The 14,423-nt window shown below is 57.1% G+C and overlaps 1 protein-coding gene across 4 annotated transcripts in view; it reads left to right on the plus strand.

Moving 5' to 3' along the window:
- Positions 1-2,325: 2,325 nt before the first annotated feature.
- Positions 2,326-14,423, plus strand: part of Eln (elastin) — a 28,513-nt gene continuing 16,415 nt past the window's right edge. For 3 of the 4 annotated variants that reach the window (XM_013152599.3, XM_013152601.3, XM_013152602.3), the window contains exons 1-8: positions 2,327-2,499; positions 7,947-8,033; positions 9,472-9,504; positions 11,833-11,862; positions 12,287-12,388; positions 12,620-12,724; positions 12,806-12,874; positions 13,497-13,544. In XM_013152599.3, the coding sequence (XP_013008053.1) occupies positions 2,418-2,499; positions 7,947-8,033; positions 9,472-9,504; positions 11,833-11,862; positions 12,287-12,388; positions 12,620-12,724; positions 12,806-12,874; positions 13,497-13,544 (556 nt within the window). In that variant the 5' untranslated portion in view covers positions 2,327-2,417. Of the gene's footprint in view, positions 2,500-7,946; positions 8,034-9,471; positions 9,505-11,832; positions 11,863-12,286; positions 12,389-12,619; positions 12,725-12,805; positions 12,875-13,496; positions 13,545-14,423 lie in introns of all 4 variants that reach the window. The other variant, XM_013152600.3, reaches the window with a different exon arrangement.

A 14,423-nucleotide genomic window follows, 5' to 3' on the forward strand; every position in this document is an offset into this window, starting at 1 on the left:
GAGGCCTTGCTGAATCTGTGTCATTGGAGCTCTGGGAACAGGCACAGGCCACCTAGGGAAAGGGGGGACTGGAACTGAGGACAGGCCCGAGCGTGGTCCCCAGCCTCACATCTGCCTTGCAAGTGTGTCTCCATGCCTCTCCTGGTCCCTCGGCAGGCCCTCTCCTGCTGGCTCCAGCCGCTTCCCCGTCCTGGAATTAATAAAGACTCCAAGCAGACTGCGGTTTGCAAAGTCTGAACGCCGGTTCCTGCCCACGTCACTGCCCTGAGAGGAGTGGGGCCCAGCCTCCCCTACCTCCCAAGTCACTACCCAGATGGAGCCTCCAGTGCTGCCCCAGGCAGCGCCTTCCCCACCAGCATGGCTGGCTCAGGGCACTTCGGGCCCTCATGATCTCTATCAGGCACCCCAGTGAACACACTGCACAACGGCTACATGATAAAAATGATTCCTCTAGCTTGTCCATGGCTCCCAAGATTCAGGAAACCCAAGAAAAAGGAGACATGGCCCAGGGTTCCAGGGCAGCCAGGTAGAGCCAGGCCTGAAAACAGAAGTGTTTGTAGAACTGGTGGCATCAATAGTAGCATCGGTACCAGCACCTGAGAAATAAGGGAGGTTTCTCTTTGCTATTTTAGTACTGTGATCGAATCCAGGACCTTTATACTATGCTACATCACCAGCCCTTTTTGATTCTGAGATAGGCTCTCCCAAAATTGCTAAGTTGCCCAGACGGGGATTGTACTTGCTATCTTCCTGCCTCAGCCTCCCAGAGTGCTGGGGTGACAGGCATGTGTCACCACACTTAGTGAGAACAGTGCAGAAAGATGGCACACTTATTTATCTGTGCAACCATTTTCCCAGGGAGGGTATCCTTCAGCATTTGGCGAGTGTGGAGAGTCCATCCCACTGGCAAGCCTCAGTCCCAGGTCCAGCTCGTTCACGGCCTGCCTTTGCCCCTTCGCGCCTGGCCACCTGCTCCCAGATCCACGAGGTGCTAAGACACCCCGGGCCACTGCAGAAGTGCCTGAGATTCTTGGCTTTGACTCTCTGCTGACTGGCTATGACCTAGGGCCCAGCACAAGCTTCCTCTCCTATCTTCTGTCTCTCACATCTTTCCTACAAGCAGAGACTGCAAGGGATGTGATCCTCCCCTGACCCACACTACATGCATACACCCCAAACCCCAGGGTCCACCGTCCTGCCCCGGTGCTGGCAGGAGGGCTGAGCGGTCTGTAGGACGCTGAACCAGCTGACTCAGCACTGCCGCCCTCTACTGGTCACTGGCGGAATGGCAGCCCCGCGCGCTCCTCAGGAAGAGAAACAGCTGTCTGGGGCGCCTGAGTCGGATCTTGACCTTCACTGTGCTCAGCTATGGGACAGGTGGTGGCTGAGTGACAACAAAGAGGTTGGGTTGTCACCTCCCTGTTCCCCACAGGGCCCCTGGATTGCAGCTTGACCTCTGCCAGACACTGACCTGGACTGGGATGGATGTGAGGCTATGGCCTCGGTCCATGCAGAATGGGACCCTGGATTCCAGGTTCCCTACATGCCAACGCGGATGTGGCCTTTACTCGCGAGCCACCTTCCAGCCTAGCCGAAGCGGCTCCAGACCTGCCTGACCCCGTTGCCTCCGCTTCAAGAAGAAGGCTGAGCCCTGTCCCATACAGAAGAAAGCTCAATAGTGTCAGGTCCCCAGTCTGTCCCCTCAATGCCCACCAAGCAACCCCACCCTGATCTTGCTTCGTAGGCTATTCTGCTGCGGGCCTTCAACCTCTGCAGACCTTGGCCCTTGACCCCTAGACCTGCCCAACCCCCCATGCCCAGCTTGGGGCAGGGCCTCTCTTCAGCCAGGCCTAGGGGTGCTGGGGTGTCTGGAGGGCCTCGGGTGGGGGCTGAGGCGCGGGACAGCTGGCCTGTGTCCCCACACTGGGCCCGGGGCCCAGCCAGAGGGGCGGGGGCCTGGCCACTCAGGCCTTGGCTGGAGCCAGGATTTTTGGCCTGGCTGCCGGGCCCTCCCTCCTGCTTCCTCTCCCGAGGGCTGTCCTGGCAGGGGCCCCCTCGCACTTTTCTGGCGGGAACATGGCCAGCATGGAGAGAACAGCCACAGAGGGAAAGCGGGAAGGAGATGGGGGAAAGAGTGTGAGTGTGTGTGTGTGTGTGTGTGTGTGTGCGCGCGCGCGCGTGTGCGCGCGCAGGAAAAAGGCCCACAGTCCAGTCCGACCCAGCCTGGGAGGCTCTCGCCGGCCCTTTCGTAATTGCCCCCTCCTGGCCCCCTCCCCCAGCTCCCCCTCCTCCGGCCCTCCCTCCCTCTCTCTCGCCCGCCCTTCCCTCCCTCCTTCCCTTGCAGCGACGACCAGGCAGCAATTACGCTTTGGGGATAAAACGAGGCGCAGAGCGCGGCCAGGGCATTCCTCCCCGAGATGGCGGGTCTGACGGCGGCGGCCCCGCGGCCCGAAGTGCTGCTGCTCCTGCTCTGCCTCCTCCGCCCCGCGCAGCCCGGAGGTAAGGGCCCCATCACCCGCCCGGTCCCCAGCAGCCTGCAGCCCTGCTGCAGGCCAGGTGGCTGGACTGACAGCCAGCCAGAGGGAGCCCTTCACGCCCCCGTCCTCCAGCTCAGCCCCTGGGGACCCAGGCGCTGTCTGTCCTGAGAGCCAGCCCTGTGCCAGAGGAACCTGTCACACAGATGTCCTGTGACTTGAAGTGGTCCCTGCCCTGCATCCTGGGGGGCAGAGAGACCTCATGTCTACCCCATCTTCTTCTCCCTGGCATTCCAGCACACCTGTGGCCCCAGCTGGGCGCCCATGCCACCCTGCAGACAGGGGACTTGTGCATGAGATCACTAGGCTATGGTGAGCTGTGTGACCTCGATGGGTGCTGTCCCTTGGGAAATCAGGCTCTCCCTCTGCAGAAGACAGGGCTACATTGATGAGGGGCTCGTGGGTCAGATAGCTGCTGCTCTGAGCCATCACGCGCAAGAGGGATTGGGAGGCCTGAGCCTGTGCTTGGACAAGGTATCACATGCTGTCCTGAACAGATAGATGTGTGTGCCATGCCCAAATTGTCAATGAGCAGGAGGGAGTTTCTGGGAGGGGAAGAAGTTTTGCACACAGTTCACCCCGAGACAAGTGTGGGGGGGGGCACACACGTGATGTTTTCTGTTTGTGTTAGCAGAAGTCTGTCACCAACAGACACAAACACATGAGAGATTAGGTGTCCAGGATTGTCCCTGGTGTGGGCTGTCACTGTGCGTGTGACTGTGTGTGTGCGTGTGGATTTGTGTGGGGGCAAGTATGATACAGATGAGCACAATCAAGGAAAAGTCAGCTAGGTGGCTGCTGGTGGGCACTGGAGGGGACCTCAGGCCCCAGCTGTGTGTGTTCTGACTGGGGGTGACTGACCATGCAGGGCTGCTCATGGGGCCAGATGGGGGCACAAAGGTACACTAGCTATGGGAAGAGAGGAGTAGGCTGCAGAACCATCTGAGGGTGGCCCAGTGGGGTCTCGATGCCATAGGAGCTCTCTGAGCCCTGAGACCTGACCTGGCATGGGGGGCAGAGGGACAACTGGAAGGGAGCAGATGCCCACACTGGGTCCGCTCCTGGGCTCCGAAGAGGCCAAGGGATGTGGGCACCCACGGGGTGGGAATCTGCAGAGATGGCCAACCAGCAGCTCTGGGCTGTCTGACCCTGCTCACCCCATGTGACCCCGAACACCTGCTGCCGTTCCTGGAGTGTGGCAGTGAAGGAGTGTGGGCACCGGGGACTACAAGCTGGGGGACAGGTGAGCGAGGTGCGACTGAGACATGGGACAGCACTGGAGCGGGGCAGGCCCCTGACAGTGTCCTTTAAGGGACCACTGAGTCTCTGCCCAGTCCTTGTAAAGAGCACTGTCAGTTCTATCCCAGGTGGCCGGGGTTGCTGGGTTCAGATCTGGGCCTGATGGAGTGTGTCGGGTTGGGTTGTGCACAGGACACTCTCACAGCTGTCCTGGATGGGTCAGGGGCATCTCTTAGGAAGATCACCCCACCCAAGCCCACTGTGCTCTTTAAAGGGGAGCTCACGACATTAAACCAGGTGTCATGTTTTGCTGGTCCCAGAAATATTCTCAACCTTCCCCCCTTCCCCAGAGTTCTGAGCTTAAGTGGTTTGCTGAGAGCTGCCTGGGGGAACCTTATAATGCAGGAGTCGCCTGCTCTGGTCTGGGGAGGGTCCTGGGCAGGGAGGTTTTTAAGCCCCCTAGGTATCTGAAGAACTGCCACATCTGAGCGGCTCTGGTTCAGATGTTGATCCAGCCCCTTGGGCTCCTGGGATCCAGTAGAGGGCAAATATGCCCCCGTGTGGGAGGGGACAGTCCCCCACCCAAGGACAGATTGTTTTTGAAAAGCTTTTGGCAGCCCGCCCCATCCAAACAACAAACAGCTTGGTGAGGTCTTATCTGCTCCCTGGGCTGGTCCTGGACTTTGACTTGGTGAAGCCACTGCCAAGCCTGGCTGGGTGGTACTCACTCCTAAGATCCCAGACCTTGGCGGCCGGAGTGGCAGAAGGCCCGGCTGAAACCAGGGTCAGCGGTGGGTGCCAGGTCCAATGCTCATCCTGCTGGCTCTCAGTTCCCCCAGCTGCAGAATGGGAAGAAACGGCCCTGCCTGGTGCATCCAGCTCCTGAAGCCAGCGGGAGTCTGCAGCCCCAAAACATCTGCCAAAAATGCATCAAGTATGAGAACCGTGGGAAGGTTAATTTGCAAAAGGATATACTCTCCCACAAGGACTTGCTCACTCGGGCTGTAACTCATCTACAGGGTTAATTTCTAAGGTTTAATTCTTCCCCTTGGGAAGAGCTGATTATATAAATAAGTGTGCAGTGATGAAGGAAGCAGACAAAATCCAAAGAGGGGGTGGTCTTCTGGAGCCTCAGTAAATCCAGAAAGGCTTCCTGGGGGAAGAAATATCTGAGTTAACCTTGAAAGAGGTAAACACTTGAGAGGCTGTTGGTAAATGGGAGGAAAGCTTCAGGGTATAGGAAGGACTCTGGCAGGTAGGATCAGAGGGATGGGGTAGTAAATTCCACCTTCACAGAGTGGAAAAGCAGTGGGAGGTAATGAGTTCCCCATTGTGGGAAGTATGCAAGCAGGAACATGAAGGACATTTGTAAAAGGAGATCCAGCCCAGGCCAGCAGACTGTTATGATCCCTGAGAGTCTAGGATCGTGATTCTTAGATGCAAGAGACAAGTTCCACCCTGGGCTAGTGGGTGGAACAAGCCAAACCCACATAAAACAAGACAAGTGTGTTCCAGGCCAGCTGCTTGGGGCAGGGCAGAGGAAGAGCCTGGGGCTCAGGGAAGGCGGGAGGGAGATGGAGCTCAGCTAGCAGCTGGGCAGGGCATGAGGGCAAGGCCACTCCTGGCCAATGCGCAGAGGTGGGAAAGAAGGTGACCTGCTGGGCATGGCGAGGGATCTGCCGGCTCCTCTGAGGACTCCCATTTATGGCATCCTTACCTGTCACGCAGGGACCCTCTGTGGCCACCCAGCCCTCTCTGAGTCCCCCAAAGTGAAATGGGGAAAAATCGCGCAACTCCGCCTTGGGCCTCCAGGCTCAGAGCCCAACCAGTGCGGTCAGGGTGAGCCGTAGGCGTGGCGGGGAAGACGCAAGCGGGACAAGGAAACAGAGTTGTTCTGTCCTCCGGAAAGGACCTGGCCACAGGCGGGGTGTGGGAGCGGGTACCCGGAGAGGAAGAGGAGGTCAGCCAGGCCGGGGCTGCTGGACAGCTCAAAGTGGGAAGGCAGCTGGGCAGCTGTGACTGGAGCTTAACCTGGTCAGACCAGAGGCACAGACGACCCCTCCCCGCCTCCGCCAGCTCCTTCCCCACCGCTGCTGTATACCTGGCCCTGAGCTGTGTGCTGTGCAGAGGAAATGCAGATGGAGGTCTCCAGAATATTTTTTTTTCTTGAGCAATTACTGTGTACCAACTACGTATAACCTCTCCCTGGAATCCCTGTAACTGTACAAGTCAGTGAGGATCAGCTACACGCGGCAAAAAATAAAGCAGTCTTGGAGAGGTTGAATGAGAGGCTGAGGGGACACAGGTGGGAAGAAGCAGCAAAGCCAGGGTTAGAAGCCTGTGGCGTCTGTCCTGAGCCCTGCTCTTCTCACTCACTACACTTTCCCTTTACACTTTTGCTTTAGAGCTAGGGAGCAAGGGAAAAGGGGCTGTGGGAAGACAGGCACTGAGGCTGAGGCACAAAGATTGCAAGTTTGAGCCCAGCCTGGGCAATTTAGCAATTGGTGAGACTCTGACTCCAAAGGAAAAAAGAAATAAAATGAAAAGAGCTGGGGACGTAGCTCATTGCAAAGGTCCTGGGTTCAATCCTCGGTACCCAAAAGAAAGAAAGGAAGAAAAAAAAAAGAAAGTGCTGGAAAGAGACAGGGAAAGATGCATGAGACAATGCTGGAGCCAGAGCCAGGAGAGGCATCAAAGGCCGGGCGAGCCGTGTGTGGGTTTGGCAGCCGATGACAGGCCGGGCACTCCTTTCCCAGCAGGCCCAGCCCCCAGGGCCACCACGCTGATCCCCAGGCCCTGACCAGATTTTGAGCACTGCAGGCCAGGCAGCCATCCCCAGGGCCAAGCCCTGGGAGGTAGTGACACCTAGGCTTTGGCATGGGATGGGCACGACAGCCAGGCCTCCTCAACCTCACCGGGCTGCAGCTGAGGCTGATGAGGCCCAGGGGCTAGCAGGCCCAGCTGTGCTCTGTCGCCAGGCCTCGGAGGCCAGATGTCTGGGCATGCTGCGAAGCGGTGTGACTCTGTCCCCATGCCAACTCCAGGCGCCACAGGACTCCCGGGCCCCCTGCAGCAGGGCAGGGCCGGGCCATCAGCATTCCATGGTGCAGTCAGAGCCCAGTTTGGGATTGAGTCTGTTTCCATAGTGACAGTGGGGCCTTGGTGTGGGGCCAGCATAGCAAATCCTCCTCCAAGAGCCTCGCTGGTGCACGGGGTCTGAGCTCCCGAGCTCGGCTGGGAAATTATCTGTTCTTTACAAACTATCCACTTTACTCATTCATGATGTCCTGCTCTGGGCCCAGTGCCTCCCACAATAGCCCTGTCAGATGGCCAGGACCCCACCCAGTGGTGGCCGCTCAGTGGCTGAGGACGCTGACCCTGCGTCATCCTATCGGTGTGGGAACGGCTGCAGCGGCTCTGGTACCATTGCACTTCCTTTCCGTGGCTGTTACAGCCCGGCCTGCCCCTCCCTCCAGCCCAGGCAGAGACTTGCTGCCCACCCCAGCCCCTGCCCTCAGGGAGGGCTGGGCAGCATGGTACCTGCTGTCATTCCTAGAAGTGTGGCCTGAGTCACAGCCACACTTTGCCTCTTTCCCACTGTATGGCCCCGAGGCTGTTCCTAACCTCTCTGAGCCTGACTTCACATCAAAACCATGATCATAACCCCTGACCTTCCAACCTCACCAGGGCCACTTGGAGAAGCACGAAGGAGAAAATGCAAACAGGTATCACTTGGCCTGCCAGAGCTCAGGGAGGCCGAGGCAGGAGGATTGCCAGTTAGAGCCCATCCTAGGCAACGGAGTGACTTGAGAACCTGACTCAAAATTTAAAAATAATTTTTAAAGCACTAGAGATACAGTTCAGTGCCAAGGCCCTGGGTTTTATCCCCAGTACCAGGAAAGAGAAAGAAAGAAAGAGAGAAAGAAAGAAAGAGAGAAAGAAAGAAAGAAAGAAAGAAAGAAAGAAAGAAAGAAAGAAAAGAAAAGAAAAGAAAAGAAAAGAAAAGAAAAGAAAAGAAAAGAAAAGAAAAGAAAAGAAAAGAAAGGGGAGGTGGGGAATAATCATTTGGTCCTCAGAAATTGCTTCTTAGACTATTTGATTATCATTATCATCAATGGTTACCAGGTTTTATAAAACCTTGGCTAATGCTGAATTCTGCCCAATTCCTTCCAGGGGTCCCAGGGGCGGTTCCTGGTGGGATTCCTGGTGGCATTCTTGGGGGTGTCCCTGGAGCTGTCCCTGGAGGAGTCTATTATCCAGGTAATGTACGCGAAACTCCCACCTGCCCGCATCAGGCAGGTAGGACCCTGCCCCAAAGGCATAGCACAGGTTGCCCCTACAGAGGACAGGAGTTCCACAAATCAGGCCCACCTAGAAATGTAGCCCATGGGACCGGTGTCACAGGCACAAGCTCAGAAAGATTCTGAAAATGCAACAGGGACCTCGAGCTGTCTGGGGCGGGTGCCTCCTCCAACTCCTCCAGGGAGGTAGACACTCCACAGCCTCCCGGCCATTAATCCTGAAAGTTTGCTGGGAGCAAATAATTGTAAAGGAGAGGAAAAAAAGCAGCCAGGGTTGTAGGAGTGTTATTTGCAAAAACCGTAAAACAAGACACTTATCTGATGGGAGGGTGGGATTAAGTAAACTCAACACAGGCAGCTCTGAAGAATTACGATTTTTTTTCTTTTTTACAGTTCTGGGGATTGAACCCAGAGCCTCCATCCTGAGCTGCACCCTAGCCTTTTGTAAAATTATTTTTTTAATTGCTAACTTGGCCAGGCTGAGTTTGAATTTGTGATCCTCCTGCCTCAGCTACCAGTGGAATGTTTTCAGAGTAAAAAGAATATAATAGGGATGACTATGTACAAATGGAGGCTGAGAGTCCCTGCACCCCACAGCCAAAAGAAAATGGGTGATGGCACTGGGGAGGGGGCATTCTTTTCTTATCATTTTAAAAAAAAACATAATGCTCTCAAGTAGATTAAAAGACAAAAGCAATAGTTTTAGTACTTAAACTGTTTCTGAGTGTTCCGAACTAAGGTGGCCATGGGGAGGGGGCCCACAAGTCCTCTCCTAGACGCAAACCTTCGAAGAGCTGTTGACCCAGTTAGTCAGACTGGGAAACTGAGGCTCGATGAGTTTGATCCACCCAAGGGCAACAGCCAGGCAGGGCTAGATTGGGCCATGAGTGGATGGAGGGCTACCTGGAAGGGAACTGATGGCCTTGGTCTGTCGGTGTGTCTGTCCATCTATCGGTCCCTCTTTCTCCCTATGTCTCTATCACAGGGACTGGGCTGGGAGGCCTGGGAGGAGGTAAGCTCATAACCCACACACTTGGTTTCACTGAAAGTTCTGGGTATCCTCTCGGTCCCCTCAGGCCTAAGACCCCAGAAATTACAGGTCCCTTTCTGTCAGCTCGAGTGTCCCATGGGCAGAGCTCTACTGGGAAGCAGAGCCCCCCAGGATTCCCCCTGCCTTCAGATTCCTTTTGATCTCATCCACACCCTCTGCCAAGATGGCAGAGTACCATCTTCCCTGATACAAAAATCTGAGCCATAAATTTGGCTGGACTGGGCTCCCCACAGCTCATGTCTGAGGACAAGGACTCCTCCAGCCCCTCAAGCCCCTAGGTAGGATGGGTAGAGAGTAAGACAAGATGCTGAGGCCCCCCACTTATCACCATCTCTTCCCTTCTCAGGGCTGGGACCTGGAGGCAAACCACCCAAGCCAGGTAGGAGCCAGCAGGGAAGGCCTGGCCATTTGGAGGGCCTGGGTTGGGAGAGGTCTTACAGGCTGCAAGCTGGATCCGGATCCGGGTGGGCCAGGAAACGGCAGCGACAGCCCCCAGGTGTTGGCAGGTGGAGGTCAGGCTCCAGGGCCAATCTGATCCCAGACTGAGACCTGAACTTAACCCCAGGCTGAACTCTGACCCTAGCCCCAGATGAGTGTCCTTCTTGTTCCCTGGGACACGGGAGTATAGGGGGTCACCATCAGCTCAGAAAGCTGGGGAGTGAGGAGGAGGCAGTGTCGACAAGGAGCAGGTGGAGGAAAGGCAGTGTCTCTGTTAGATTTATGTCTTTGTGGCCCCCTCCAAGTGAGAGGCTCCATATGTGTCCCGGTGCACCCCTCCCCCACATCCTGCCTCACACCCAGGGTCTGAAGCCCCGGGCTCTGGGACGGGGCGCTCATTGGATGTCCAAGAGCTCTTACGAAATCCCCATGGTCCATGATCCAAGTGCAGATGGGTCTGTGGGGCCAGATTCCCAGCTTCAAGCAAGCCTAGCTGTTGTGAAACCCCAGACAGGGAGCAGACAGAGGTGGTGGGCAGTGTGTCCAAGCCAGGGGGCTCCTGGGATCTGCCAGGCCAGGAGAGAGGGGCGTCCCTACTTCTGCCTTCCTGGAGGGGTAGACAACTGCACGCAGCCTCTGGCTGGGTAGCTGCTAAAGTCAACCATTTAGTAATGAAGGGTTTAGGTTAGACTTGTGGAAGAACTTCCAGCTGGGCGTAGGAGTACACCCAAGGAGAGTCAGGCAATCTTCAGAACGAGGGCACTGCAGAGAGGTGGGGACTGGCTTCTGCGACCTCACTGAGGTCGTCTTTCAGCCTTGGAACTTTAGCAGAGCCCCGTGCTCCCTCCAAGGAAGCTCCCTGCCTCGGGGGGAGGGGATGTCCGGGTGTGCCCAGGCGGAACAGGACAGGGCACAGGCAGCGTGTGTCATGCTCGGGAACGATTAATCCCTCAGCGCTACAGTGGGTGGCCTGGCAGCTGCTGCTCTGCATGGGCCCTGCAGGCCTGCCTGGCCCAGCCTGGGCTCTCAGCAGGGGGCCAAGCAGTTGGATGCCGCCCTTCTGCACCCTAGCACCAGCTGGACACCAGCTGCCCCTGGGAGGGGCATGGACACAGACAGCACTCCAAAGCTGCAGATGCTGGGCCCTCTAAGCTCACCCACTCACCGGGCCCAGGAAGGTTGGGGCCATAATGGCTACTCATAGATGGGGAAACTGAGGCTCAGGGGACCAATGAGTGGCTTCTAGGCAGGAGAACAAGAAGAGCCATAAATTTGGATCTGAATGCAGAGCTTGCTGTACCCAAGAAGGAGGAGGGTTGGGCCAGCAGGGTCCTGGGCTCCTAGCCATGGTCAGGTGGGCCCCTCTCTCCTCCTTTGCAGGCGCTGGGCTGCTAGGGACCTTGGGGGCTGGTGAGTCCAGAAGCAAGAGGGCAGCAGGGTTGGAACAATCTGGGTGTCACTGGGGGGACACGGCCAATCCCCTCCTCCCCTGCCTGCCTTCTCTCTTCTGGTCCAATTCCATCCTCCCCTTCCAACCCTTCTGTGGACAGGAACGGTCTGAGAGTGTTCCTTGCCCCCGGGGAGCTGCCTACAGAGCTGGGAAGTGACTAGGGCAGCCCCAGGCCTGGTTACCGAACCATCTTACCTCAGTAGTGACAGACCATCTGAAGAGGGTCTGCCTCCGTTTACCACAGGCCCAAGTCATACACCTGGGCAACGTGTTCGGAGGGCTGACTCGGTAGGGAACCAGAGAGACCTCAAGTATCGAGTCCCCAGGAGGGCTCACCCCTAGGGATCAAGACCCTGGCAGGGAGGACTGGCACTTGGGAGGACACTCCTGAAATTGGAAAGAACTCTGGTATAGTGTGGTGGCCATGGCAGTGAACTCCAAACTGATTGCCCCTCTGCGAGCCAGGAACATCCTCCAGAGGGAGCAATGCAGCCCTATGTCCGGGGAGAGAGCCAGAGGGCTCCTTTGGCTTTCTGTCCAGGACAGGACAGATGGTGGGGGCAGAGGGCTTCCCAGACCCAGATGAGGAACGGGAGGGGGCTGAGTCAGGGGAGAGGCTAGGGGATGACAGGGTGGGGGCAAGGCCAGGCCTGGAGGGGTGTCCCATCTGTACGCCTCTCTGCTGAATGCCACAAGTTAGCACACTCTAGGAGGTGCCAGGTCTGGCCAGCCTGCTAGGGAGCCTGGCATCCTCCTGTCTACAAGGCCAGGTAGGGACTCACATGCCAGCTCTCCTCAACTGCTCTTTGTTTGCCACAGGTCCTGGTGGGCTCGCTGGTCCTGGGGCAGGTGAGTGTGACACGGGGTCAGATCCTCCCCTCCTAGCAGCTCTGAGCTCAGCCTGGTAGGCAGGGAACAGGTGCTGTCCGGGGCACAGACTAGGGCATAGACACCACCTGCCCCAGGCACACAGCAGCTGAGAACTGGGTACGGTTTAAACTAGTTAGTTATAAGCTGCAAAAGGTACCTCGGGGGCCTGGCGATCCACTGTGGTGGATTCTGGGACACATACTGGGGAAGGTAGGGGGACATGTGACCCCAAAGGCCAGGCCTCACCCAACCCGCCTGCTTAAGTGCCATTGCTGCTGGGAATCAAACCCAGCCCTCTGCAGAAAAGAACCCAACATGTCACAGGTGGCAGCAGCCAGCAGTCAGGGATCTGGCAGGTTCTCTGAGTGTAGTGGCTCAGGACTTCACTTTGTCCCCTCCACAGGGATCGGGGCCTTTCCTGCAGGTGCCTTCCCAGGGGCTCTGGTACCTGGTGGAGCAGCTGGTGCTGCTGCTGCTGCTGCTGCTTATAAAGCTGCCAAGGCCGGTGAGTGGTATTTTTGGGACAGGGCACAGCCCCCCACTCCTTCCTTCCCTAGGCTGCAGGAGTAGGGTACCCCCTCCAATCTCGGGAGCCAGCTAAATGTGCCCACGCCAAAGTAGGTGGGGGGGCAGGACCACCAGTTTGGAACCTCAGTGCACAGCCTATCCCTTCCTCCTCTACCTCACTGTCCCTGCACGGTCTTGCTCCCCTCACTCACCACTCCTGGCTCTCCAGGGGCCGGGCTTGGCGGTGTAGGAGGGCTCGGTGGCATTGGCGGAGCTGGCGGCGTTGGAGGGCTTGGTGGTGTTGGTGGAGTCGGTGGCTTAGGAGTGTCTACAGGTATGGTGGCCACACTAGAGTCCTCTAGGTGATGCCTCAGACCAGGCAGAGCCATCTCTAATACCCTCCTGTCCCTGCCAGGTGCTGTGGTGCCTCAGGTTGGAGCAGGAGTTGGAGTTGGAGCTGGAGGGAAGCCAGGGAAAGTTCCTGGTCAGTGTGGAGTCTCTGGGGCTGGGGGTCGGAGGTCAGGGAGGGACAATGCTGCCCCATGGGCCTGGAGGAAGGACAGAGCACATGATATCCAAGCCTAAAACACGAGACCTATTCTGTGAAACGGAACTGAAGCAGAAAGCAGACTCAGAGACAAGCTCTGTGGCAGGCTGTAAGGAGATAGGTGAGGGGGAAACTGAGGCTCAGGGTGGACAGCAGAGCTGAAGCACCCTGCTGGTGGTGGCTGAGCTGGGGTAGGCCCAACCTTCTCAATACCCATCTGGTGTTCATTGGGCTGCACTCAGCTCTTTAGGAAGTGACTTCAGGTTAAACAAAAGACTGCCTAAGTCCACACAGCGGGAAGGGACATCTGGAAGCCGTTAGCAGAGGTAGGCTGGCCTGCTGGCTGGCCATGTAAACAGGCTCCTGGAGACAGAGATAAATCCACGCACAGAGGGTTTGCAGATGACTTCCAAGACTAGTGGGAGGAGAGCCGCCCCACGTCTGTCCCCAGTGGCTCCAGTGGGCACCAGGGCTACTGGCCTAGGGCCCATGTGGGAAGGTTAGGGGGGTCCAGTGCTCAGCCGCTGATAATGGCTCCTTCCTCTTCCTCTGGCTCCAGGTGTGGGGCTCCCAGGTGTGTACCCAGGTGGAGTGCTCCCAGGCACAGGTGAGACGAGAGCAGAGAGAAAGCAGCCCCTGTGCCCTGCTTGACATCCACTCCTCCCCTCAAGCAGAGATGCCCCAGAGATCTTGAGTCCTGGCCAATGGCTGTTTCTCTAAACAACAGGGTTCAAACCAATGGGTGTAAGGTCCCTGGCATCAAAGGCTAGCTTCTGCCAGGCATGATGATGCATGTCTCTAACCCCAGCATTCTGAGAGGCTATGGCAGGAAAATCAAAAGTTCAAGCCCAGCCTAGCAACTTAGTGACGTAGTGGGACCCTGTCTCAACATAAACAAGGGCAGAGGATGGAACTCAGTGCAAAGGCCCTGGATTCAGTTCCCACTACACCACACACAGACACAGATACACACACACAAACACAGATACACAGATACACAGACACACAGACACACAGACACACACACACACACACCCAGCTTCCCCTGGTTCTGGGCCCAAACCCTCATCACAGCCTAAGGCGGGTCCCCGAGGGCAGACTGAGTCTCCAGTGTAGCCAGCTGTTTCCCAGAAGCCCTGAGTCACCAGGGGCCCGCCCAGGGAGTCCACCCTGCCTGAGACCCCTTAGAGCCGCCCCTCACCCGCCTCTCCCTGCTGAAGCTGCTGCCCCGCCCAACACATGACCTCCTGAAATCCCCCAAAAGCCCAGTTTTGGATGGCTCTGTGGGATTTGCTGACGCATGGCCCCCTTCTCCTGTTCCTGGTCAAGGCCCAGGGGACTCAGGAGAAATGGGAGACCCTGGTGGAGGATTCTGACCACAGTGCAGAGGCTTTGGCTGTCAGCACCATCTCTCCTGAGGGCCATCAGAGGGTTTTGTGAGTCCCAGTGGGACACCAGCTGGGAAATACAATTACAATGGATTTTC

The sequence above is a fragment of the Cavia porcellus genome, unplaced genomic scaffold (genome assembly GCF_034190915.1).
Source record: "Cavia porcellus strain 051 isolate PalLab524CR breed Dunkin Hartley unplaced genomic scaffold, mCavPor4.1 scaffold_23, whole genome shotgun sequence".
In the NCBI taxonomy this organism is placed as follows: Eukaryota; Metazoa; Chordata; class Mammalia; order Rodentia; family Caviidae; genus Cavia; species Cavia porcellus.